This window comes from Equus quagga, chromosome 5, assembly GCF_021613505.1.
Source record: "Equus quagga isolate Etosha38 chromosome 5, UCLA_HA_Equagga_1.0, whole genome shotgun sequence".
NCBI classification, from domain to species: domain Eukaryota; kingdom Metazoa; phylum Chordata; class Mammalia; order Perissodactyla; family Equidae; genus Equus; species Equus quagga.
In genome coordinates this window covers 129,948,928-129,973,610 of record NC_060271.1, presented here as the reverse complement: position 1 = coordinate 129,973,610, position 24,683 = coordinate 129,948,928, and the positions used below count along the sequence as shown (strand labels likewise).

The 24,683-nt window shown below is 48.6% G+C and overlaps 1 protein-coding gene across 1 annotated transcript in view; it reads left to right on the top strand.

Annotated features, from left to right (window-relative positions):
• The window catches only part of LPIN1 (lipin 1), a 127,902-nt gene extending 103,817 nt beyond the window's left edge, over positions 1–24,085 (top strand). Inside the window, exons 16-21 of the mRNA XM_046661858.1 lie at positions 1,833–2,089; positions 2,598–2,684; positions 12,346–12,498; positions 17,393–17,507; positions 18,306–18,409; positions 21,444–24,085. Of these exons, the coding sequence (XP_046517814.1) occupies positions 1,833–2,089; positions 2,598–2,684; positions 12,346–12,498; positions 17,393–17,507; positions 18,306–18,409; positions 21,444–21,603 (876 nt within the window). The 3' untranslated portion in view covers positions 21,604–24,085. The remainder of the gene's footprint in view (positions 1–1,832; positions 2,090–2,597; positions 2,685–12,345; positions 12,499–17,392; positions 17,508–18,305; positions 18,410–21,443) is intronic.
• Positions 24,086–24,683: the final 598 nt, after the last annotated feature.

Sequence of the window (24,683 nt, the reverse complement as noted above, 5' to 3'; positions counted from 1 at the left end):
CTCTGGCTCCCACGTTTACTCCTGCACCTCTTGTATCCCAGACTCGGAGGACAGGATGGTCTGGGTGTCCCTCTGGCTCCCACGTTTACTCCTGGCACCTCTTCTATCCCAGAGTGCCTCCTGCCCTGGGGCTACCTCAAGGCCCCCTTTTGATACCCCTGTTTTCACCCTGACACCAGCACCTGTGCAGGCTGGCTCGTCAGCGTCACTTCCCCTTGGGCTCCCTGATGCAACCCTGGCGGCTCCTGTTTTCAAGTGTTAGAGGAAGGCAGCCTGATGGAGCTAATTTATGCTGAGGTGTAAATGACTGATAGACCAAAATCTCACAGGAATCTTTCCACTTTGAGAGCTAACTCAAATGTATTTCTTAAATTGGGGAAAATCAAGCAATTATGATGGGATCTAGAGAATTTTTTCTTTTTTTTTTTGGCTTGAGGAAGATTAGCCTTGAGCTAACATCTGTGCCCGTCTTCCTCCACTTTGTATGTGGGACGCCTCCACAGTGTGGCTGATGAGTGGGGTGGGTCCACACCCGGGATCCGAACCCAGGCTGCTGAAGCCGAGTGCATGAACTTTAGCCACTTGGCCACAGGGCCGGCCGCCAGTCACAGTGTTGTTTTTGTGTGTGAGTGTACGGCCCGTTTTAATCAGGCCCTTACCTGGGCTCTGTTACCCAGGAGCAGTCAGTGAGCAAGTATCTGTGTTCTTTTCCTTGTATCCTGAGAGTGAGTGGGGGCCAGGCTTAGCTGTGATGGCGCTTAATTGGGAAAAGATAACAGACAGGCCCAGACACCCACTTAATGCCACAAGTGCCACCCTGCAGCCTGGCAGTCCTTGTGTAGCTGTGTGGCATGCAGCTCCAACCAGTGGCGCTGGGGGAGGCCTGCACACAGTCAGGCAGCTTGTGGGCCTGTGTGCCAGAGGCTCCCAGCAAAGAGATGCACACCGCCAAACAGTAACTTTGCTTTCTGAATCTGGCATGGTTTTCCTGGGTCTAAGCTCTGTGCTTCTGGATGTGAGATGTGCCTGGTCACTGAGACTGCTTTCGTCCCATCTGTGTCAGTATAATAGTCCTTAAAAACACGGTCATTTAGAGAAACCTGTTTCCACACCTGGCTTGAGTTTATCTCCCCAGCTGTGGCCTTTCATATTTAGTTACGGAGGAGTAAGTGTGACCTGTTCTGAAGCTGTGATTTATTTTGCTGGGCCTTATAGCCTGTCATTTAGCCCTCTCTGACAATTCTCATCCAGAAATACTGGATCAGCTTAGCGCTGTCTTTGGAGGTAGAACAGCATTGCAGAAAGTGTGTGAGCTGCATTGTAAGTGGGTCTGAGAGGAGAGCTGGGGTCCAGGTTGTCCAAACCCTGGAAAGAGCCATCCTGGTCTGGAGCAAGACAGAGAAAGAAAGAATGGTACAGTGGCCTTTGTTGTGAGTGCTGTTGAGTGGATTCCTTCTGCCACCTAGCGCCCTGTGGACAGCAGAGCAGAACCCTGCCCTGTCTTTCTGTGCCCTCCTCTCCCTTTCCTGCCCTGTATCAGACAGTGCTCCCTGCTGTTCACAGGGTTTGCATGGCCGGTTTTTTCAGGAGTGGGTGCCAGGTCCTTCTTCCTAGTCTGCCTTAGTCTGGAAGCTCCTTTGAAGCCTGTCCACCGTGGGTGACCCTGCTGGTATTTGAAATACTGGCGGCATAGCTTTCAGCATCCCAGCAACACGCAGCCACCACAGTGTGACAGTGACAGATTGGCCTGTGCGTCCCTGACCAGGAAACAAACCTGGGCCACGGCGTTGAGCGTGCTGGATCTTAAGCACTAGGCCACCAGGGCTGGCCAGGGCAGTGATTTTTTGAAAAATCCTGATCCAGCTTCTCATGGAACAGAAACCAAATATCCCTCAATCTGGACCTTCCCCTCAAGCAGACACATAATTCGTGTTTTTCAGAAAAGCTTAAAGTTAAAGAATGGCCCCAATGATGTGGTTTTCAGCGTCACCACACAGTATCAAGGCACGTGCCGCTGTGAAGGCACCATCTATTTGTGGAACTGGGACGACAAAGTCATCATTTCTGATATCGACGGAACAATCACTAGGTAGGTCCAGTGGATCCGGGGCTGTGGGAGAGCTCTTACCTTCATCGGTCGGGACCCCTGGGCCTGGGCCAGCATTCCAGTTCTCCTCCGCTGCCGTCGTGGAGCTCCTGCAGGGCAGTTTCCTGTGTAGTCCGTGCTGCTCATGGAGTCTTCACTCCTTGATTCGCAGTTGCAGTTGGGGCTTAGTGGTTGTTTCCATGGACGGTGTCGGCTCCCTGATTTTGTTGCTCACGTGGATGCTTCTAAAGAGCACCATTCTGCATGGCCTTTTCCCTTTGATGTAGCACATGGTGCAATGGAAGGTGCCCCTTTGCCTGTTAACATATCCTTCTCTGAGCATGGTCTCATTTGATGACTTTAGCTTTGGGCTTTCTATCCAGAAAGTAAGTCGTGGGTCTCATTTGCATTTTTTTGTTAGGCATTTATGATGTGATGAATTGGAATGAACTCTTTTTTCCTTTTGTGACATCCTTTTAATTTTATTTTTCTCATTTTTATCTTTACATAGATCAGATACTCTCGGCCACATTTTGCCCACCCTCGGGAAGGATTGGACCCACCAGGGCATTGCTAAACTGTACCATAAAGTGAGCCAGTGAGTATGGACCGCCTCTTCCCCACCCCTCACGCACGGCTGGTGTACGCACGACACTGCCCGTGGAATCCTTGCTGCCAGGGTCACTTTCAAAGAGGGGTGCACCTTCCCCAGGGAGGGTCAGCAGGGGTGGCGGTGGAGGGTCCTGAGTGCACGGTGAATCCCGCCAGCTTCAGATGTGAGTGTTGTACCAAAGGACAGGAAAGGAATTGGTGGGTGAATCGAGAACTGATGGAGAAAGAAGAAGGTGACAGCGTTAGGGGAGGCTTGGGGAGTGTCAGAGAGAATCAGGTAAAGAAGTGGTCTGATATATGCCAGTGTCTTATTTTGAGTTGAAAGGTACAGATTCCAAGCAGTTGCAGGGCAGGCCCCATGAGCCAGCCAGCCGTGCACATGTCGTTCACCTGGTCTGGGGGAGCACTCTGCTGAGTGGCCAAAACACAGGACGGTGGGTCACAGGACAGCACCCGCCGTGGGGCACACACCCGGGACATCAGGGCGGGAGAGTAGGTATTTTGTTGGGCACTTGGGTCACTTCACTTAAATCTTACAGTAATTCTGAACAGCAGATAGTAGCATTTCTGTTTTTAGATGAAATAAACTTAGAGAGTTACAGCGATTGTCCACATTCCCACAGCTGCTAATGGGCAGAACTCATTAAAGCCCTGCTCTGCCCAGACCCGAGTCCACTGCTTCTCTCCAGTCCACCTCCAGGCTCCAGAGACAGTCAGGCTTTCTCCCTCCCCAGTACTGGCTTGTGCTTGGTTGCACTTTCTCCATCTTTCTGTGGACTAGAGCCTCCCACATAAGTGAAACCTCTCTCTCCAACGCTTTCTGTTCTCCAGCCAGTTAGGCCTGGAAGGTGCCTTGGGCTGACTCGGGACAGCCTGTCTTTCCATGGGGTAGGACGGAGAGGAAGTTTCACAGTTGGTGAACGTCAGGACAGAGGACCCAGGCCCATCATTCCCAACCTGCTGTGCTCACCTCTGGCCCACGGTGGTGGTGATAAGGGGGGGATGGGCACTCAGAGCTATCTCCAGTCCTCTGTGGGCACAGAGGAACGAAGCACCCTTTCCCACTCCTCATTCATTCATTTGTCCACCGTTTACTGATGCCTGTTGTGTGTCTGGTCCTATGCTGGTGCTTGGGATGATAGTGAAGTGGACACAGCCTCCAGCCTCGTTTGCCTTATGCTCCTGGGAGGAGGGCCGTGTATCCTGGTGGGATTAGGCTCTGGGTTTCTTAGATGCCCAGCTCATTGGTTTGACCTTACTTTTCTAGATTTCATCTTTAAAAAATTGCATAAGTAATGCATGCTTCTTTCAAAAAGAATAAAAGAAATAAGAAAAATTAGAAGAATGTGAAAGTGCAAAGCTCGTGTCTTCCTCCCTGCTGTGCCACCGGCTAATCCACGCCCTGCCAGTGAGACTGCTGTGGGCAGTTTGGTTGTGTCTTGCTGTACTTAGAATTCACTTACACGCTCGCCCTGGCCCTGATGCACACACATGTGCTCACATTATTTCATAACATATCCTCCTGTTTCATTACCTGTAAGGTTTGCCTCATTCTTGTAACTGCTTCACGAGTCCAGTGCTGTGGGTAGGCCATCCTTTAACTGGTCCTCCACTGGTACACGTGGTAGGTAGTTCTGGTTTTTCACTGTTTCCAGCAGTGAGGCAGTGAGCGTCTACACAGAGGGTTTGTTCTATATAACGAGCGTATCAATGAGTAAAGAAGGCACGCACTCAGGGAAGGACTGCTGTAAAGTGGATTCCCAGGAGCAGACTGTTGGGTCAAAGGATGAGCACATTCAAAGGTTTGATGAATATTCCCAAATCGCTCTCTAGAAGGTTCTTGCAGTCTGTACTCCCGCAGACGGTGTGTATGCAGACCCCTTTCCCCACGACCTCACCGTGGGCTGACCTTTTGTTAGAAGGATTAATCACCGATGAGCTGCCTTGACTTGCATGACACTGAAAACTGCATCTATTTTTAGTTGAGAGAAACCCTCCTAGGTCAGGATACTGAGTAGATCACAGCCTGATTCTTTTTGGTTTTTGGAACATAAATCTATTCCTGTCCTTACTGTAACATTAAAAAAAAAAGGACGCGGTTGCATTTTTTTTTTTTGTCTTGATTTATGTCTCTCTTGGATTTTCCCAGAAAAGACACCTTCTTGAAAAGCGAAATTGTGTAGCTTACCAAGAAACACCTGACGTTCTTGTCTTTGGTTGGTCGGTTTAGGATGAGTGAAGTCCGTTGGTGAGGATCTGAGAATAGTGCAGAAAGCTTCTTGTATTTTCGTTTTGGTTGAGAGGAATCGGCCTGACATGTATTTGTTCATTGGGTTCGATATGTGTCCTGTGGTGCCCAGACAATCAGGCCGGTGCGATTGGCAGTGATGGTCAGGCTTCCGGAGCAGCCGGCTCGAGCACAGCCCGGCCCTGGCCGTCAGGGCTCCGTCCTGTGCACCCGTCAGGTGGAGAGCGAGCTCCTTGGTGTGGCTTTGGAAACCCAGCAGTTTTGGGTGCCAACCTTCTGCTAGGTCCTGGTTTTCTACTGCTTCTCCCCCGAGCTTCTTGCTCTAATCCAGGCTGACTGTGCTCCTCACTCCATGCTTCATTGTCCCGTCTTCCGGCCTGTGCTCCTTGGATGGCCTCTGCACTGCAGGCCTTTGCTGCTCAACGTTTTTTCAGCCTGTAATGCCCGGCTCATGCGCCACAGTCCTTGTAAAGCCTTTCCAGGCTAGAGTCGGTGACCCTGGGCGGCTCTCATCTCCTCCTCCTCTGGGCTTACTGAGCGCTTTATTGACACCAAGGGCTTGGCCTGGCTGGTGGCCTCGGTCCCATCACAGAGACCTCGCCGGGGCTGGACACAGTGTGCAGTTTCCGCAGCTGACTGTCGGTTGAGTGCACGCTGTCTCTCCAGGGTCTCGGCAGCCGTAGCAGGGGAAGGTGAGAACCCGTCAGGTTGTGACTCTCTCTTCTCATGAGTCCAATGCGTTCTTTCTTTCTTACTTGTGACTACCCAGAGATGTGTTAGGGAAACGGTCAGCCGGCTAGAGTGCCAGGAAGGAGATGCCGTTTAATTTGGGATTTTTGGACTGATCTTAGGATCTTAGGATTTTTGGACTGATTGCTCTTTCGTGACACTGCTTTCCTTGAATTTGGGTCCCACTTAAATTGTATATACTGCAGTATTTTGTCTAATGAAAAAACCAGTCTTGCACATAGCCACTCGCCTGGAAACAAGAGAAAATGAGGGCAATTAAACTTATTTTTGCTGAATGTAATTACCTGTTTGAATACGCTCAGCTGGTGAAAAATGGTCTTTCAGGCTGATTGTCACCTTGTTCATAGAGAGGATATAAAGCTTTCTGGGTTATTGATTTAACAAAGCTATTGGTTATTGATTAAAAAGAACTACAGCAAATACAAATGGAAGATGTATGAAACTCCTTCATATTCAAATATGTTCAATACGTAGAAGAAAAGTAAAGAAGGATTATTTCCTGAAGTATCTAGATCATTGAGCCAATAGGTCTTTTAGGGGCTAAATTTGGACAGCAATTAGTCTGATTTCTACCTTACTTGCTATAAATTTTTATATTCATGTAGCCAGAAGTCACTGTCTCTGTGACAGGGAGAATGAATGCTTACTGTCTTTTCATAGAACAGTTAGTTCATCGGTGGCCCAAGGAATGTATCATGTGAAGCTGGCATCCTGAAGATGGGAAATACCCATTAGCAGACTTATGAGGGTCTTTTTTCTTCTCTTGCCACAGCAGCTACTTATTTCTTTGACCTCAGGTTGTCTTGGGTTATTGCTGTCATTACTATCTGCTGCTAAGGGAGAGGATCATGTGGTGAACACGGGGTCAGGGGACCTGGAGTCTAGGGGCGACAGCTGTCAGCTCCCCAGACGTCGTTCCCCACTGCAAGCTTTGGTTTCCTGTCTTGAAAATGAGAAAGTTAGACTAGATGGTCCCTTAGGTCACTGCTGGCCGGGCGTGCTCTGCCGCTGGCTATGTGGTTGAAGTCACACGTGTGTGTGAACAGCCGAGGGGGCTTTTGCAAGCCCCGCCTTAGAGAGAATCCCTAGGATTTCGATGACCGACTGCAAAGCCTTCATGCCGGGGCTGAGCGGGCTGAGCGCGGGGCTGCGGGGCTGCGTGGGGCTGAGCGCGGTGCTGCGTGGGGCTGTGCGCGGTGCTGAGCGCGGTGCTGCGTGGGGCTGTGCGCGGGGCTGAGCGCGGTGCTGCGTGGGGCTGTGCGCGGTGCTGAGCGCGGTGCTGCGTGGGGCTGTGCGCGGTGCTGAGCGCGGTGCTGCGTGGGGCTGTGCGCGGTGCTGAGCGCGGTGCTGCGTGGGGCTGCGGTGCTGCACTGGGTGCTGCGGGCCCCTGCCCTCAGGGATCCCGTGATCGCGCAGGAGCAGACAGTGGCGCTCCCCGTCACGAGGCAGTGATGGGAAGGTGCAATGAGAGCTGCAGCTTCATAGACGTAAGTGAAGGAGAGGTTTATTCCGATTGGACGAGGGAGGAACCAAAGGAGATTTCAGTGAGAAGGGGGCACTTGAACTGAGCCTTGTCGGATGCGCAGGGTCTCGACAGAGAGGAGAGCTCATCTGGGGTGGAAGTAGGATGAGCGCAGGGCTCACGGAGAGGGAGGCGCGTGCGGAGGGCCGGGTGGGAGTAAATGAAACAGAAAGCCAGCCGCACCGGATCGCAGAGGGTCTTGGAGGCCAGGCTGGGAACAAGCCTGACTTTGGCGCAAGCCTTCTTTTCTCGAGGTAGCAGGCAAATGGCCTTCCTCTAGGACTGCAAATGGGGCTGCAGAGGAACCTTCTCCCTGCAACAGTGGCTTTCAACTGAGGGCGATTTTGCCCGCCATGGGATTCGCGGCGGTGTCTGGAGACATTTTTGGTTGTTGATTTAGCATGCCAGGGAGGCTGCTAAGTAGCTTACAACGCAGCGTCATAGGGAGCCCCCCCCAAACAATTATTTAGCCAGTTGTCCAAGATGTCAGTAGTTGAGAAACTCTAGTCTGGACGTTTATCTTGGAAAATACTCCCAAAGGTTATCTTTCCAAAGTGTTTAACTATCTCTCTGGGCCAAGCGTTTTCAGAGGGGTGTAGAGATTGGGATAGATGGAAAAACTTTGTACCAAGCCTGGCTGTGGGATGCTCTTCCTTTTTGGCTCTGGTGTTTCCCCAGGGGCCTGTTGCAGTTGCTGAGATAGTGAGGGATAAGTGTGATCCAGACTGTGGATTGCACCTCCGTTCACTGGTAGTTCCTCAGGCAGGGCTTGCCCTTCCCACCCCTGGGGTCCCTCGTGTCCACCTTTGCTCCGTCACATGTCCTGTGTCTGTCATTGTCACTTTCCCCAAAGCACTCCCTGTTCCGTAGGGCACGGCTGTGCTGGGCCCCACGTGCGTACCGAGCCCAGCCTGGGGCCTGGCCAGGAGTGCCCCGTGGCTGTGCACTGGTGGAAGGAGCATGTCCTGCTGCTGGCTGCCCTTCTGAGCAAAGGGGAGGAGTCTTACCCACGAGGGGCTCCATTGAGAGCAAGCTTTGTGACTTGGTGCCACCTGGGCAATGGATGGGAGCACTGGGAATTTCAGACAGCGTTGGTGGGGGTGAAGTCTCTGGAAAGGTGATCCCCGCTGCCACCAACACGCATCTCTCCCATCAGGACATCTCGGGTGGAATTTCCAGCTAAGTTTAGTGACGGCCTTTGTGGCAGAACACTTGCATGGCGAGAATGATGCCGTGGCATGATCAGACCATGAAATGGATTTGAAAATCAAGTTTGAGTAAAATTGGCATCTCAGACCTTGCAGGTGGCAGCTTTTAGGACTTTGATGTGAAAAACCGTCGACAGAAATAGTGATTTTTTTTAAAAGATTGCATTAATTAGAAAGCTAAGATACAAAGATGTTTAATTAAAAAGGTTGGTTGATTTTCAGATGCATCCCTGTATTCCAGATAAGCTGATATTTCTAGACTCTCTTTGTCTTAAAACTTTCCTGTTTCTGGGTGTTAAAGAACATGTTAAGCGAGGCTAGAGACAGGTCGTCCGGCCAGCGTGAAGTATTTACGGCAGAACAGGAGGTCGGACAGGAAGTGGGCAGTTTGTATTCGCTCATTCAGCAAGTATTTACTAAGTGTCTCCTGCCTGCCAAGCGCTGTTTTTGGCACTGGGGTTACAGCAAGGAAGGAGACGAAGTCCCCACCCTCCGGGAGTGTATGGATTAACGAGTGATGCAGTCGAACAAGGGTCCGTAACGTTCCATTTGTCATAAGTGCTGTGAGGAAAAGTAAACAGAGCAAGGGTGCAGTGCCTGGGCGAGGGGAAGGCAGGGGGTGTTTGATTAAATAAAGGGACAAGGAAAGGGTTCTCTGAGGAGGTGACATCTGAGCAAAGACCTAGATGAGGTGAGGGAGCGAGCGAGCCCGAGGGGGGACAGTGGGGAACAGTGTTCCAGACAGCAGGAACAGCACGAGCAGGTGCCAAGCACAGGAATGCACGTGGCGAGTGAGAGGAACCGTGAGAACACCTGTGTGGCGAGCCCGGAGCAAGGGAGCAGATGGGCTGGAGAGAAAGGCGGGGACCAGGTCTTACTGGCCTCGCAGGTTGTGGCAGAGAGTTTGGATTATATCTGACAGAAATGGCAAGGCTTTGGAGAGCTTTGGGCATGAGTTGACTAAATTTTGTTTTCTTTCTGAGTGCAGCCTTGATGGGGGGCAGGAATAGAGGTGAGAGTCCCTGTCCTGGAGGTTGGGGGACATGTGGGGGCAGAGCTGAGAGGACCTGCTAATGAGTAGGGGTGGAGGTGGTAGTGAGGAAAAGAGGAAACCCAGAGTGGCCCCTGAGATTTTGGCTTCACCCTGGGTTAACGGGGTGCCGCTTGCTGAGATGGGAAGGCTCGGGAGGGGCGCCTGAGTGTGTTCACTTATGATGTGCCATGGGTGAGATGCTGTTGTGTATCTAATGGGTGATGTGGAGTGTGCAGTTCACACATTGGCCTTGGAGCTTCAGAGATGAGTCTGGACTGGAAATACAAATTTGGGAGACATCAGTGTATAGATGGTGTTTAAAAATTTTTTAGTATGTTTTACTTAATCCAATATATTAAAGATATTACCATTTAAACATGCAATCATATAAAAATTATTTTTTTTTTGGTGAGGAAGATTTGCCCTGGGCTAACATCTGTGCCATTCTTCCTCTATTTTGTATGTGAGTCACTGCCACAGCATGGCTGGTGAGTGGAGTAGATCCATGCCCGGGATCCATACCTGTGAACCTGGGCCTCTGAAGCAGAGTGTGCTGAACTTTAACCACTCAGCCATGGGGCTGGCTCCAATATAAAAATTATTAAGGGGATGTATCTTATTTTTTGTTTCTATAGTAAGCCTTTGAAACTTGGCATATATTTTATATTCGCAGCATGTCTCATTTTGGACACTAAGTTTTCAATGGTTAAAAAAAAATGGAAAGGTAGTGTCACTAAATCCATGAAGCTGTGTTCAACAGAAGAATGTTCCTGTGAATTGTTTTTCACTCCCAACACTTTTTTTTTTTTTCTGCTTTTTCTCCCCAAATCCCCACAGTACATAGTTGTATATTTTAGTTGTAGGGCCTTCTAGTTGTGGCATGTGGGACGCCGCCTCAACATGGCCTTGTGAGCAGTGCCATCCATTACTGCTCCCAGGATCTGAACTGGTGAAACCCTGGGCTGTCAAAGCAGAGCGTGTGAACTTAACCACTCAGCCACAGGGCCGGCCCCCTCCCAACACTTTTGACACCAGAAATGTGGGGTTTTCTCAGCAAGCAATTCCCAAATTCTCTATACACGTTAACTGGGTGTCCAGCAGTTTAATTTAATTCTGACACCAGCTACCTGTAGTTAGGGTCCTGGACCCCAGGTTAAGGCTCATTCCCACAAGCTGCCCCTGCTTCAGACGCCAGTTGTGAGTAGTAGGTCCCCAGCTTACCACACCTCTGCCCAACTTGGCTACAGATTGGGGGTTCCCAGAACCCCCTCGTGAGCGTTGATAATTTGCTACATTGGCTCACAGAACCTAGGGAAACCCACTTGCCTGTTTATTATAAAGGATACAAATGAACAGCCAGATGAAGAGGTACATAGGTCGAGGTTCTGCCCCCGTGGAGTTGGAGTGCAGCACCCTCCCAGCATGTGGATGGCTGCGTTCACCAACCCGGAAGCTCTCCGAACCCCATTGTCTAGGGTTCTTATTGGAAGTTCCGTTACTTAGACATGATTGACTAAATCATTGGCCATTGGTGATTGAGCTCAATCTCCAGCCCCTCTCCTCTCCCTAGAATTTGGGGCGTGGGGCTGAAAGTTCCAATCCTCTAATTGTGTGGTTGGTTCCTCTGGCAACCAGGTCCCATCCTCCAAGAGTCACCTCGTTAGCATTAACTCAGGTGTGGATGAGAAGGGCCTGTTATGAATAACAAAAGATGCTCCTCTTATCCCTGTCACTCAGGAAATTCCAAGGGTTTTAGAAGCTCTGGGCCAGCAAGTGGGGATGAAGATCAAATGTGTGCTTATTATATCACAATATCACAAATATTTTATACTGCTTCAGTTTCAATGTGCGTTTAAAGCCATGGAAATGGGTGAGATCCCTAGGGGGTGGAGGTGTTGGGAAGAAACGAGGCCCCGGGATCCCAGAGCGCTTGTACATTTGGAGTCCGGGAGCAGATGCAGCCAAGGTGACTTGTCTGGAAAGAGCTGGCTGGTGGGCGGAGGAGAACGAGGGGCAAAGGAGGAGACTGAGGGGTCCTGGAAGCAGAGGAAGAAGGTATGCCAGAGGAAGGAACGTCACCGGTGTCTGGTGCTCCCAGGAAGTCTGTTCAGACGCGAGTTGAGAAGTCATGCCTGGATTGCTAAGGTGGCATCATAGGTGACCTTGACAAGGGCAGTGAGGAGGGGAACAAGCGTGCTTGGAGTGGTTTGACGGGAGAAGGCACAGTGGAAGTGGAATCAGTGCAGAAACACAGCTCTTTGAAAGGATTTTGCTACAAGGGGGAACAAAGAAATGGGATTTGCCCTAGAGAGGTAAAACCTAAGAAGGATTTTTTTGTGGTTGTTGTTGGCTTGGCTTGTTTTTAGCCTGAGATGAGAGAGGTTAGAGTATATTTCTGTGCCAACGGGAATTACCCAGTGTAGGGGAGCATTTGGTGGAGCATGGGTTGGGGGGGATGGGCTCATTGCTGGCATGAGGTCTGCGAATTGGCAGGTGGGGATGGGGCCCTGTGCCCAGGTGGCTGGGTGGCCTTTGGCCAGGAGCAGGTGCTGGCAGTCTGAAGGGTACCGGTGCAGGCGGGTTGGCCAGTCTGACGCATCGAGCCTCAGTTTCCCTAGCAGTAAAGTGGGAGGATAATACCTACGGAACAATGTTCCTGTGAGGATTAAACAGAGTGAGAGATGTGAATGTGCTGAGTAAGTGACAGTCAGATGCATTCAGGCTCATTTCTCCGTTGAAAAGATTTTCTAGAAGGTGGCCTTTTGCTTGGGAGGGAGCCTGCCCCAGTGCCAGTCTTCGTGAAACAGAGAGAGATCAGGGTTTGTGCCTATAAAACAGTTCCACTGCGCGATGCCGTTGACCGTGGATGTTTTGTCTCTTTTTCAGAAACGGATACAAGTTTCTCTACTGCTCTGCGCGTGCCATCGGGATGGCGGACATGACGCGGGGCTATTTGCACTGGGTCAACGAGAGGGGCACGGTGCTGCCCCAGGGGCCCCTGCTGCTGAGTCCGAGCAGTCTCTTTTCCGCCTTGCACAGGTACGCCACGAGGCGTGTCCACCTCCCACCCCAGCTCTGCGGCCGCTTCAGGTGCTCTCTCTCCCTCACTGGAAGTTTTGCAAGAATAGCCTCTTAACACGTCTTCGCAACCAATATCCCTGCTCCATGTTGGGCATCAGAAAAATCATCCTAAAATGAATGTCTGGCGCTGTCACCCCCTGTTAACCCCCTTTGGCTTATCCTGGCTCTTGGGATAAAGTCCAGGCTCATCAGCTCAGCCTCCCTTGCCTCTTCATGACCTGCTCTTGCCTTCCTCTCCAGTCTCGTTTCTCTCTAGTTTCGAGATCTCAGATGTGTTGAACTGTCTCCGTTTTCCAGAGTGATGTTCTCTACTCTGAGGCTTCGCACATGCTGTTCACCTTTTGTGGGTAGCTGCTCCCCACCCTGTGTTGCTGGGCTGAGTCTTGATGACTCTGAGAATCAACTTGCATTTTGTCTAATCGGGGACCTAGGCTGGGTTGAGTGGCCTCTCTCCCAGGTGCCACCACCCACCTGGCCTGGACTCCCCTATACTCATCTCTGAGAGCTCCAGTCACACTGTTTATTTGAACAGGCCTCTGATAGACTACTGGCCCGTTTCTGATTCCCCTCCTCCCTTCACCTTTGTGTCCGCCTTCAGGGCAGCCAAGCAAAATCCAGTCTGGCCTCCTGGGGTGGGCGAGGAGAACACGAGGCTTCCCTGTAGCTCGAGGCCCAGGGTGGTCTCCCAGACTGCCCTCAAAGTGTAATCTGTTGTGGTCATAACAGGACCTTGGTCCTGCAGAGACTGGTTGTGAGTATCACAGAGTCATGTCCTTAAGATCCAGTGAGGGGCTTTGGCATGATTCTGCCTCAATTTGAGGACCAGATTAGCTGCTTGCTGCTGCTAACTGTGCAAACACACATACATCTAGAGGGGCCCAAACGCCACGTTGCTTCCTCTTATTTTTCTTGAGCTCCATAGATGCCTTTTCCCTCACAACCTTCTTTTGTGTGAGTCATTTTTTTCATGTAGTAAAAGATCTCACGTTGAAACTTGCGCATTCTGGGGAGGAAATTCAGGCCAAACCTCTGAATGTCATAGTGTATTTCAAGTCCTGAGAGCTGTCATGATAGTGGAGGCCCTAACAGAAATCCAGATATTTTAAGGAAGTGGTGTCCCTGAGATATGTTGACAGTTTGCAACAAGCTACTCATGAGCATGTGTTAAGTACTAAGCCTTGGCTGGGCTAAGTACAAAGTTGGCATCATAATTCTGACATCCTAAAAATAAATTTAAGGTGATCCTTTTCATTTTTTCCTTATCAAAATATCATTGTCCAAGATATATTAACTTTTTCCTTGTGAGGAATTATTTAAAAAAAAACCCAAACAACTGAGCCTTACAATTTGTATTTCCTGTTGGGAGATGGAGGTGCTCCTGATGGCCATGGCCAGCAGCCTGGTCCTTCCAGCACTGCACTCTAGCCAGAGCCATGCTCTGTGTTGGCCGTCCTGCAGGTTTTCTAGAATTGATGGGTGAGTCCACCATGACCACAAATGACCTTCCCTAGCAAGACACTTTAGATGGGTACCGTTCTGATGACACTACCTGGGTTTAACTTGGAATGAAGAAAAATAAATGCAGTGGGTGGGATGCATGGAGCACAGTCAGCATGGCGTGGCAGAGAGGGCTCTGAAGGGGGACCGGGAGCCCCAGCTCTGAGGCTGCTTGGTGATCACAGCTAATTGCTGGTGTGGTGAGCAGGTGGCTCCCCTTCCTGCGTCTGTTGCCTCAACCGCCGAATGAGAGGGTTGGATTAGATGATCTCAAGGGTCCCTTTCAGATCTGAAAGGCTACCATTCTGGGAAGTATGTCTGAAGAAAGAAGTTGAGAGAATCTATTTCACATACCTTTTGGTTCAGGAACTTCTCCTGTTAAAGTAGAAATTGGCTTTGTCATGTGATTCTTTTTAGTTACTTGCCCTCTTTTGTTGTGATGACAGAGTGATTCAGTTCGTTTTTATAAAGGCTCTGTTAGTACCGTGTACATTCCTGATAGGTATGGCTCCAGTTTCTGGGGGTGGGTCCCACTGACTCGCTGAGCTGATGGACAGGGCTGGACATAGGAGCCTTTGCTCTTTTCCCATGATGCTGGGTTACGGGGACAGATCTGAACTTCCGGAGTCAGGCAGCAACAGAGACTGGCCTCTATCTCTGGGAAAGAACTTCTTCCACAAGTAACTGCATTTGCCCTTTGGGGTTTTCTGAGCTGCTGTGAGACTTGGGTAAATGACACTTAGTTGTTTGCTAGAGTGAAGTTACATCTAGGCTCAGTTGAGTGACCAGTGACTATTTGCAACTTCAGATCACCAAAGAGATAGGCTGTGCCGCGGAGCAGTCTGTACTGGTCATCATAGGGATTCTCAGCAGTCCTTACCCCGTGCCCCTGGGTGTTCTTACTGCCCAACAAGGAGCCTTGTACCTTCGAGGCATTGGGTGGCATGGGGCAGGCAAGGTGTTTTCTTACTTACCCCATATACATGCATGCAGACATCCTCCTCTCCACCTCCCACACACTCACACATGCACAATATGTGTGTGTGTCTGTGAGAGAGAGCAAGAGATTGAAGTAGGAAGTTGAGTTTGGATGATTTTCCCCGGTGGGTTGAAGTTTGAGACTTAGCATCATACAGTCCTTCATGTATCTATCTATGAGTGCGAAGATGTAGAAAGAAAGACCCTTTTAGTGTTAAGGAGGGCTCTGGAGTCCACAGAAGTCGATGCAGAGCCAGGACCGGCCCTTGGGTCTCTTTTATTTTTTAAAGATTTTATTTTTCCTTTTTCTCCCCAAAGCCCCCCCGATACATAGTTGTCTATTTTTAGTTGTGGGTTCTTCTAGTTTTGGCATGAGGGATGCTGCCTCAGCGTGGCTTGATGAGTGGTGCCATGTCTGTGCCCAGGATCTGAACCTGTGAAACCCTGGGCTGCCAAAGCAGAGTACATGAACCGAACCACTTGGCCACGGGGCCGGCCGCGTGCACTTGGGTTCTTTAACGCTCAGTCCACGACCACCCCCACCCCCCCCACCATCATCATCATCGTCATCATCTTAAAGTACATTTTGAGTAGGTACAGAAGACGATTTCTAAAATACATGCAAGGTACAAATGATAGTCACACATGAACACCAGTGCACCCACCACCCAGTTAAAGTGAAAGGACGTACGTTCCATCTGAAGGCCCACTTGCTCTCATCCCTCCCCTGAGTAGTAGTAGTACCCACCATCCCTCAATTTTGTGTTTATCATTCCCTGCTTTTCTGTATAGTTTTATCACATTTATTTGCAATCCTGACCAATATGTTTAATTGTGCACATTTGTGAACTTTATTTTAAGCAAATCACATGTTCTTCTGGAGCTTACTTTTTTCGTTCAGCATTATCTTCCCAAGATTGTTGAGCGAAGCTGCACCTCATTCATGTTTACTTCTGTATCGTCTCCTGCTGTCTGACTCTACCTCGGCTTATTTATCTATTTCACTGTTGGTGGATACTCGAGTCATTTCCAGGTTTTGCTGTGGGACCAGTGCTTCTGCGGGTCCTCGAGGGGCGCACGTGCAATAGTTGGTCTGAGGTTGCTCTTAAGAGTAGAATTGCGGGGCCATGAAGTATGAAGTATGCACATATTCAGCTTTATGAGGCCATTCGAAACTGTTGTCCAAAGTAATTGAACCAACTTATGCCCCAGCAGCGGTGTGTAAGGGTACCGTTTGCTCTGTTTCTTGCCAACATGTTGTCAGCAGTGTACATTTTTTGCTAGTCTGGTGGGTGTGAAATGTCTCTTTTCATGTGTTTATTGGCCATTTGGGCTTCATCTTCTGTGGATTGCCTGTTCAAATCTTTCCCCCATTTTCTTTTTAAGAGTGTGTCGTCAATTCTATATATGTCACCTTTGTTATGAGGGCTGCAAATACCTTTTCCCAGTTTATGGCTTTTGATGAACGTAAATTCCTCATTTCTTGAGTTGAACGTATCACTTCCTCTGTAGCTTGTGCTCTCTGTGTACTAAGAAGCCTTCCCTGACCTGTGAGCATAAGACAGTGTCCTCTATTTTATCTAAAGGTGCTGCCTGTCATGTTTAGGTCTGTAATCCACTAGGAATTGATTTTTGTATATAGATGAAGTAGGGGCCCATTTCCTTTTTTCTCCCCCTATGTGGATGTTCAGTTGTCCCAGTGCCGTTTACTGAAAAGACTGACCTTTCGCCTGCTTCGGATTCTCATCATGGCCATAAATGGCTGGTTCTGGCTTTCTTCTCTGTGCAGCTGTTAGAATCAAGTTCCATAAAAACATGCAGACAAAAACTTGTTGTGTCTGATGGAAATTACGATGAATCTACAGATCAATTTAGGTAGAATTAATATCTCTTTGAATCTTCCAGTTCAATTATATGGCATATTTCTTCATTTATTTAGGTCTTCCCTAATATATTTCAGTTAAGTTCGTAAATTATTTAGCATTTTTGCCCTGACATTCACGGATGAGATCGGCCCTCACTGTGTTCATAGTTTTCTTCCTTAGGGTTTGTTTTTGAGGTTATGCACCTCATAAAATGGGTTTGGCCATGTTCTCTGTCTTTCTGTGCTCTGGAATTCTTTGTTCCATGGATGACAGGTGGAGCTCTTGGGTGAAGTCACTTGTCCTTAGCGCTTTCTTTGTGGGAACGCTTGAGAGTACAGATTCACTTTCTGTCTAGTGTTCTCCTGGGGCAGCTTAACTGACCTGCGCATATTGAACTTTTGAAGCTGTAAGTATTCTTAGTGTCACGGCACCTTTGACAGCTGAAAATAGTTTGATGCTAATGAAGCTTATCCTCTCATGCTGATCCATTACTTATTTATTTGTTTTAACAGAGAAGTGATTGAAAAGAAACCAGAAAAGTTTAAAGTCCAGTGTTTGACAGACATCAAAAACCTGTTTTTTCCAAATACAGAACCCTTTTATGCTGCTTTTGGAAATCGACCGGCTGTAAGTAGTGGTTGGGGTATATCAGAGCTCTTGAAATCACTGTCTTTTTCTGACAGCAGTCATCTGAAAGGCTGGCCTAGACTGTATGTGAAGCCAGATTCTCGTCCTACAAGAAATAGCTGATAAAGAGCCACCTGCCTACATCTAACGGCAAGGAGGTTGTACATTATTTCATGGCCTCTAGTTTTCTTTGAAGATTGCCTAGTAGGTTTCATTTTGAAGCTTGAAATGTGGGACTAGTCACTTCAAATCCCACATTACCTGCTGAATTAGTAAAACAAGAATGTTGAATAGGATTCAGCCCTTTCTACCAGAAGGGAGACCTCAAAGGCAGTCCTTGGCACAGTAGTGAACTCAGCATCTCAATTTTAGGAGTATTGTTTCTTATGGTAAAAGAAATGCTTTGAGATTGTGTGTGTACTACCCAAATTTGCTGGACAGTTCCGCATTCTGGAGAATATGGTTGGGTCCCAACTTCCCAGTGAGAAAATTCCCCTACTTTTGAAACTCATGCCCCAGAAAGTGGGTCAGAGAATAGCGGTAAGGAATGTTGGAACTGCAGAGGCTGCGGTGGGTTGTTGACTGTCTAACTCAGCTCCTGAATAGATGAGGGAACTGAGGCCCAGGGGGGAAAACTGATAATAGTTTCACCTCCAGAAATATTCTTTCTCTACACTTCTTGGAAATATAGTTCTCATTAATGAAAACTTTATAATACTGTATCAAGTCCAAAATATCATGCGTTTGTGTTTGCAAGAACTCTTTTTTTTTTTCTAATTAACGCTTTACCATATATAGGATGTGTATTCATACAAGCAAGTAGGAGTGTCTTTGAACAGAATATTTACTGTCAACCCCAAAGGAGAACTCGTACAGGAGCACGCAAAGACCAACATTTCCTCGTGAGTATTGTGCACGTTTTGTGTGGTTAACTGTTTTGTTACGTTGTTGTTACCGTCTTAATCTTGGAAGGTATTTTATAATTTACAGTATACCTTTTTATCTTCTGTTGCCTGTGTTTTAATCTTTAGTTCTTACATGGAAAAATATATTTTAACTCCTTGTATTTTAACTTCTTGTAACTTACGTTTTGGGCAGTCTTGATTGAATCAGATCCCCTCTGGGCCGAAAACTTGAACTAGTGGTTAGAGTCTGCTGTAGAGTGGAATTGAATGAATTTGAAAACTAGTGGTTTGGATTTGCCAAGTTGGGCTTGAAAGCCTAGAATGTGGATTAGAAATGTAACGAAATTGGAATATCACGTGAAGCTGTATTTAAAGAGGAAGAGCTATATATCTCTTTACGTGCTGACCTGTAATAATATTCTCACCAGATGGATTGCTGTGTAATTGTCAGAATTCCTCGCGTATTTTTGGTCGAGGCTGAAGCCCAGTTGCCCTGAGGCAGGGGGGCTGAATTGACTCACTGTTTGTCCTGAGGCGTCCTGGTGGGCTGTAGAAGTTCTCTTGACTTTGACGTGTCTCACTTGGGGTTCCTAACTTCTTAGAACGTTCTTCCTCATCCCGTGTGTTGGGAGCATTGCCCACCAGGTGCATCAGCCCAGGCAGACAGGTGTCGTCTGGCCTGGTCCGTCTCAGAGGCTGCACCTCTTCTGGCCTGCTCTGTGCAGACCTGGAAAGGAGCGCATGGCCTGAGTGGCACCAGGGGGCCTGCTGGAGCCCCCTTCCCGGGGAGGAGTTGGATGGGGGCAGTTTGGATCTAGTGGCTTCCCAGGGACTGGCCTTCGCTGGGCGCCTCCTGTGGTTTTAGGTAAATTCGAGATCTAGGTTCCCCCTAGAGCAGATTTTCACTTTCAAGATGTTCCCTCTAGCATTTGGCGTCTAATCCACCTTAACCAGGGCCCTTCCAGAACAGCAGCGGGCACTGATTCCTTTCTTAACCCTTTCTTTGCTGCTCCCCCACTCCCCAGTTCTACACGGCCACCCCTGACCTCAGCGTCCCCTCTTCTCCCTTGTTCCCTGGCACAGCACCTTCCCGCGTGAAAGGGTTTCCTCAGTCTGGGGAAGATGTGGTGGATTTCCGTTTAGGGTCAAAAGAACTCTCAACTGATGGGAGAGTGCTCAGAAATGGTAAAGGTTTCTGCCCAGCAGCAGCCAAGTGGCAGGTCTTGTCATAAGGGGCGTGGAAAGGGGACTTGGGCATCTCTGAGGGTTTGCTGGGAGGCCTGTGAGGGTATCCCGTTCACTGAGACTTGGGTGAAAATGCACACTTGGCCCGTGCCTTGGCCTGGAGTGGATCTCTGCGTGGGAGGACACCTTCCACCTGGGCTGGGAGACGTGGTTGTTCCTGCGAGCGAGTGATTCTCCTTCGCCAGGAAAGCGCACACTTTTCTCCGGCACTGAACTTGGTATGATCGTGTCAGAGCCAAGTAGGCGCCTGCCCCTTGGAACCTGGGGTGCCGTCTCTCAGAGTCGTCTGAAGGGCTTCCGAGGGCTCGGGGCCACGCGGTGGGGAATTTCAGGGCCTGATTCTTGGCATTTGTGGCCATCAGTTGTGAGCCCTGCCTGCTCCGAGGAGCCCTGTGTGTGGAGGGTTGGCCCCAGAGAGGCTCACAGGTGGAGCTTGGCCGCCGCTCCGAGCCCATGGGAACCACGTGGAGCTGGTGCCTGCCACACCCTGGCAGTGAGTAGTGAGCCACAAAACTCAAACAAATAGGTCTTAAAGCCAGGAGGTATTTTAAAAATTTGTTTTAATCCCCAGGAAGATATAATTCTTGTTTATTAAGAGAGATTTTTCCCATTTTGTGCAAGCCTGATGTTTCTCATAAGCCTTCTGGAGTTCCTTTATTAAATACACACACTCATCTTTATTTCATGAGTTATCTTATGCCTCAGAACATGCTAATTCCTGGAGTTTGGATTTCGAAAGCCCCTTTTGGTTCTTGGCAAATTGGAACTGGAGGGGGACCCAGTGACTGTCAGGGAGGACTCTGGGAGTGTGTGGAGAAGCCTGGGTGTGTCAGAATTTCTGGTTGGAGCCAACTGGAGGTCTGGAAATTCATATTGAGTACAGCAACTTTCTTTTTTGTAGTGTAGGCCACAGAACTAATATGTAACATCTTCTTTGGAATACACAGAAAATAGAATGAGAGAATATTGTGGGGAGCGCTGAGAAACACTCAGTCTAATCCAACTTCACACTCTGTAAAGATGAAAGGCCTGATCCCCAGAGAGGGCCAGTCACCTGCCCGAGGTCCCACAGCAGTAAGGTGGGAGTAGATCTGAGGTCTCTTGACCCTCATGCATCTAAGGCGAGTGATTAGCTGGGGCTAATTATCTCCTAATGTTAATAATTCATTGTTGACTGAATTTATTGAGCATTCAGTACACGTGGTTTTATTGTGGCATACGTTATTTAATTCTCATATGAACACTATGGCACAGTTTTCATTTTCTTCCCATCACAATTGTGGAAATTGTGGCTTAGGGAGATGAAGCCCTTTGCCCAAGATCATACAGCTCGTCAGTGGCAGAGGCGAAGGTCGTATCCGTGTCTTTGTGACCCCAGGGCCGGCTCTTTTCAGTGCGCGGTGACTCGGTCTCTGATGCTCCAAAGATGAGCTCTGTCTGTGATGCTCTCCCCCGACGCCTGTGCGTGAGCTCTGCGGTGGGCGGCTGTCCGTCCGTCCACTGTGCTGATCCCTTCCTGTCCTCCTTTGCTTGTGCTCTGTCCTCCTTCACGAGTCCTTGGTCCCAAGTCAGGTCCCACCCACCTTGCTGTGACTCCTCCGTATACTGCTTGATTTCCTATTAGTAAGGAATTATTCTAGAACAGCCTTCAAGGTGTTAGGTTGGTGGTCGGCTCCTCGGGGTCGTAGATTTCTCCTGACTTCCACACGTGGCATGGGCACGTGGCACGTGTTCCACTCGGCTCAGTGTCCCTCAGAGGCAGTGACGTTGTCCGTTTTCCTTCCAGGTACGTGAGACTCTGTGAGGTGGTCGACCATGTCTTCCCCTTGCTGAAAAGAAGCCACTCTTCGGACTTCCCCTGCTCAGATACATTCAGTAATTTCACCTTCTGGAGAGAGCCACTGCCACCTTTTGAAAACCAGGACGTTCATTCTGCCTCAACGTAAAATGTTCCAAGCAAGCTCCTGACATCACGTGGAGACCGGGCACCCCCATTAAAGGATAGATTTTGGGAGCCGTGGCGCAGGAGCTCGGGAGCCTGGCATGCATCCTTTGCTTAAGAGCAGGGAGAACTGAGAAGCATTTCTCTCTCATCCCCTGCCCTGGGGCTTGACATTTCTAAGTGAAATTATAGACGAGGGATCAGGCACCTTCTTAGGGTGGAAGGCATTCCTCGGTTGTGGCTTAGAGCCAGGTGCAGCGCGGCCCTTCCCAGCCGGCTTGAGCAGTTCGTCTTCGGTTAATGTGCAATATGGGCCTATGAAACCTAAGCAGAGGCGGCTGACGGCAGTCCTTGCTGATGACAGTGTCAGTCGAGGAACGCCGGATTTCTGCGACTTCCAGCAGAGTAGGGGCACGTTTCCACCACAGCCGTTTGTGCCACCTCTTCCGCACCTGGCGGGAGGGCTGGGCTGGGTCACATGACCTGAATCTGAGGTCTCTGAAGGGACTCCAGACCTCACTGTTCTGGGCCTTGGCCTGTGGATCTTCCCTTGCAGTATTTGTCAACCAGTCTAATTTTTAGGCGATAAGTTCTTCTTTAATTCCCTTTGGTTAAAGATAACCTATGTAACTGGCATATTTTCCCCCATTTCTGTGGCTCCAGGCTGGAATATTTATGCCTTAATGCATCTGTGGCAGACATTTTATTTAGAATGTGCTTTGTCTAGCTCTCCGTGACTTTGCAATGCCTTAAGTTCAGATTCTAGTAAATATTACTGAGGCAGTATTTCCGGTCCGTTCAGCACTCTGCCAGCAGCCTTTTATCCCCCAAGGTGGTGCTGAAAACGTGGACCAGAGCTGATGCCAAATGAGAGTCATGTCGATTTCTGTTAGGAGCTCTCAGAAGAAACTGGTTGGTTTTAAGAAAATAGTTTCAGGAAGTTAAATTATATACTTTGTAGATGGTATTATTTATTGCTTTCCTCTGATTGAATTGCTGTTATAAGCATTTTGGCCATATTCTTACTGTCATTAATCCATTAAAAAGATACACATGTTAGACTATCCAAAAAGCCTTATTGTGTGTATCTCACAACACTGACCTTCTTTTGGAACTGATGAGAATACTTGCTATTTTCCTTAGCTTTTTTTCACTCAAATTCAAGGCAAGTGGATAGGTGATAACTTAAGTGTCATTCTTTAAGCCAGTAGAAGATGATTCTTTTACTCGTTTATTAAATTGGCTTGTGGAGAGAGCCATTTGAAAAGTGAAAGAATTATTTCAGTCAAAGATTTGCTTTACTTTTTCAAGTGTTATTTTTTTACAGAGTGTCTTACTCCAGTCATAGAAATACTTTCCTGTTTAAGTCGCGTCGTTTGGGTCGTGGGAGGCAGAAGAACAGTGGAATGAAATTTTACTCTTTCTATGAAAGAAAACCCAGAGGCGTTGCCTTCCTTGTAGTTGGTGGGCCCCGTGAGCAGAGGGTTCCTTGACCGTGCGGCTCCTGCGGCTGCACAGAGAAAGGCAGGCGGACGTGCGGAGTTGACTGTAGATTTGCAGAGAAACATGGACATGCATGTGCAAATTCCCTTTTGGAGGCGTTAAAAATAATTACAAATAGTCCTGCCTTAACTCTTCTGGGCTTGTTCCTTAGTGACCTTTGGAGGCGACATTAATTCTTTCTGCCACGAGGGTATTTTGGGGTGAATTTAACTGTAGTGAACTCAGTATAAGCTGGCGGGCCTGCAGAGCTGACATGGCGTCTCCCTGTGCTGGGAGGAACGTGGCAGTGAGAGTGGCTAGCGTATCCCTCATGCCATGTGACCCTCATCAGGACGACAGCTGTGGTCTGCTCTGCACCTGGAGGTGTAAGAGCATGCAACTTTGGACTCATAATTTTGATGTACCTTAAGCTTCTGCACCACTGCGCTCTGAAACAGAGCACGCCTTCCGGAAAGGCGTGCTCTCGGATCTGTGTCAAGGTCAGGGTGTGACCCCTGGAGAGCCTGTAATATTTACACCTGCCTGTGGCTTTGGAAAACGAGATTTGTACCTGGGTGGTGCTCACATGTCTGGGAGTTGGTTTATCTGTGTTCACACAGCTATAACCTGCTAACCCCACACGTCATGTGCTAGAATGCTGCATTTGGCCCACACGTTTCAAAGTTGCCGTATGGAAATCCATCACTCCGTAGTGACAGGTGATCAGATGTTCATCACATGTGATGAAGAAAGATGTATATACTTGGTATATAGAAAAATATATATACCTAGTACATTGGAGAAATGACTATACCTTCAAAGAAAATGCCCTTTTCAATTTTAGATTTGGATCACCACTTTAAATATATTTTATTTACAACACTTGATCTGTATTTGTATATGCTGGTGCAATGATAAAAATCACTGTAATACTTCATTGTGTTGTGCTGGATCCAAAGCTAGAAAATATAATAAATGAGACTGATGAAAGACTTCTCTGAAAATCAGATGTGTGAATTTTAAATAGTTTTTGGTAAGTTATTGAGTTGCTCATTTTCTGATATCAAGCGTATTATTTTATTTAAAAAAAAAAACCCTTAAGTCTATGAACTGTTCAATATTTGGAATAAAAGAGCCAGTCTTTTCTGATGTCTTTGGTACAACACTGGCCCTGTTCTGTGCACTTGGGAGCGAATGGGGTGAAGATGGAGAGAGGAGGGCAGCACACCGGGCTTGTCTCACCCTGATGGGAATGACTCCGGCGCAGAGAGGGCTCAGTTAAATGTCATTCATGAAGTGCTTCCAGGGCCTGGCCCATAATCGGTGTTTAACAAGAGTGGGTTCTATTCTGTCTTCTTTTGTGTGATGGTCTGTTGGGTGCCACCGCGAGAGGAGACACAGGAGAGGCTCAGAAAAACAAAGTTTATTATACTCAGGTCCTCGAAACTGGAGGCACGCATGCCCCGCGGCGCCAGGGGCAGGAGGCAGAAGTAGTGGGAGGGAGGGGCGAGCCTACGCCATGGCCTTAATTGGGTTTCTTGGGAAAGGCAAGGCTGGGCGGAGTGAACCGTTGGGACAGGCTAGTTTGAATAATTTCAGCGG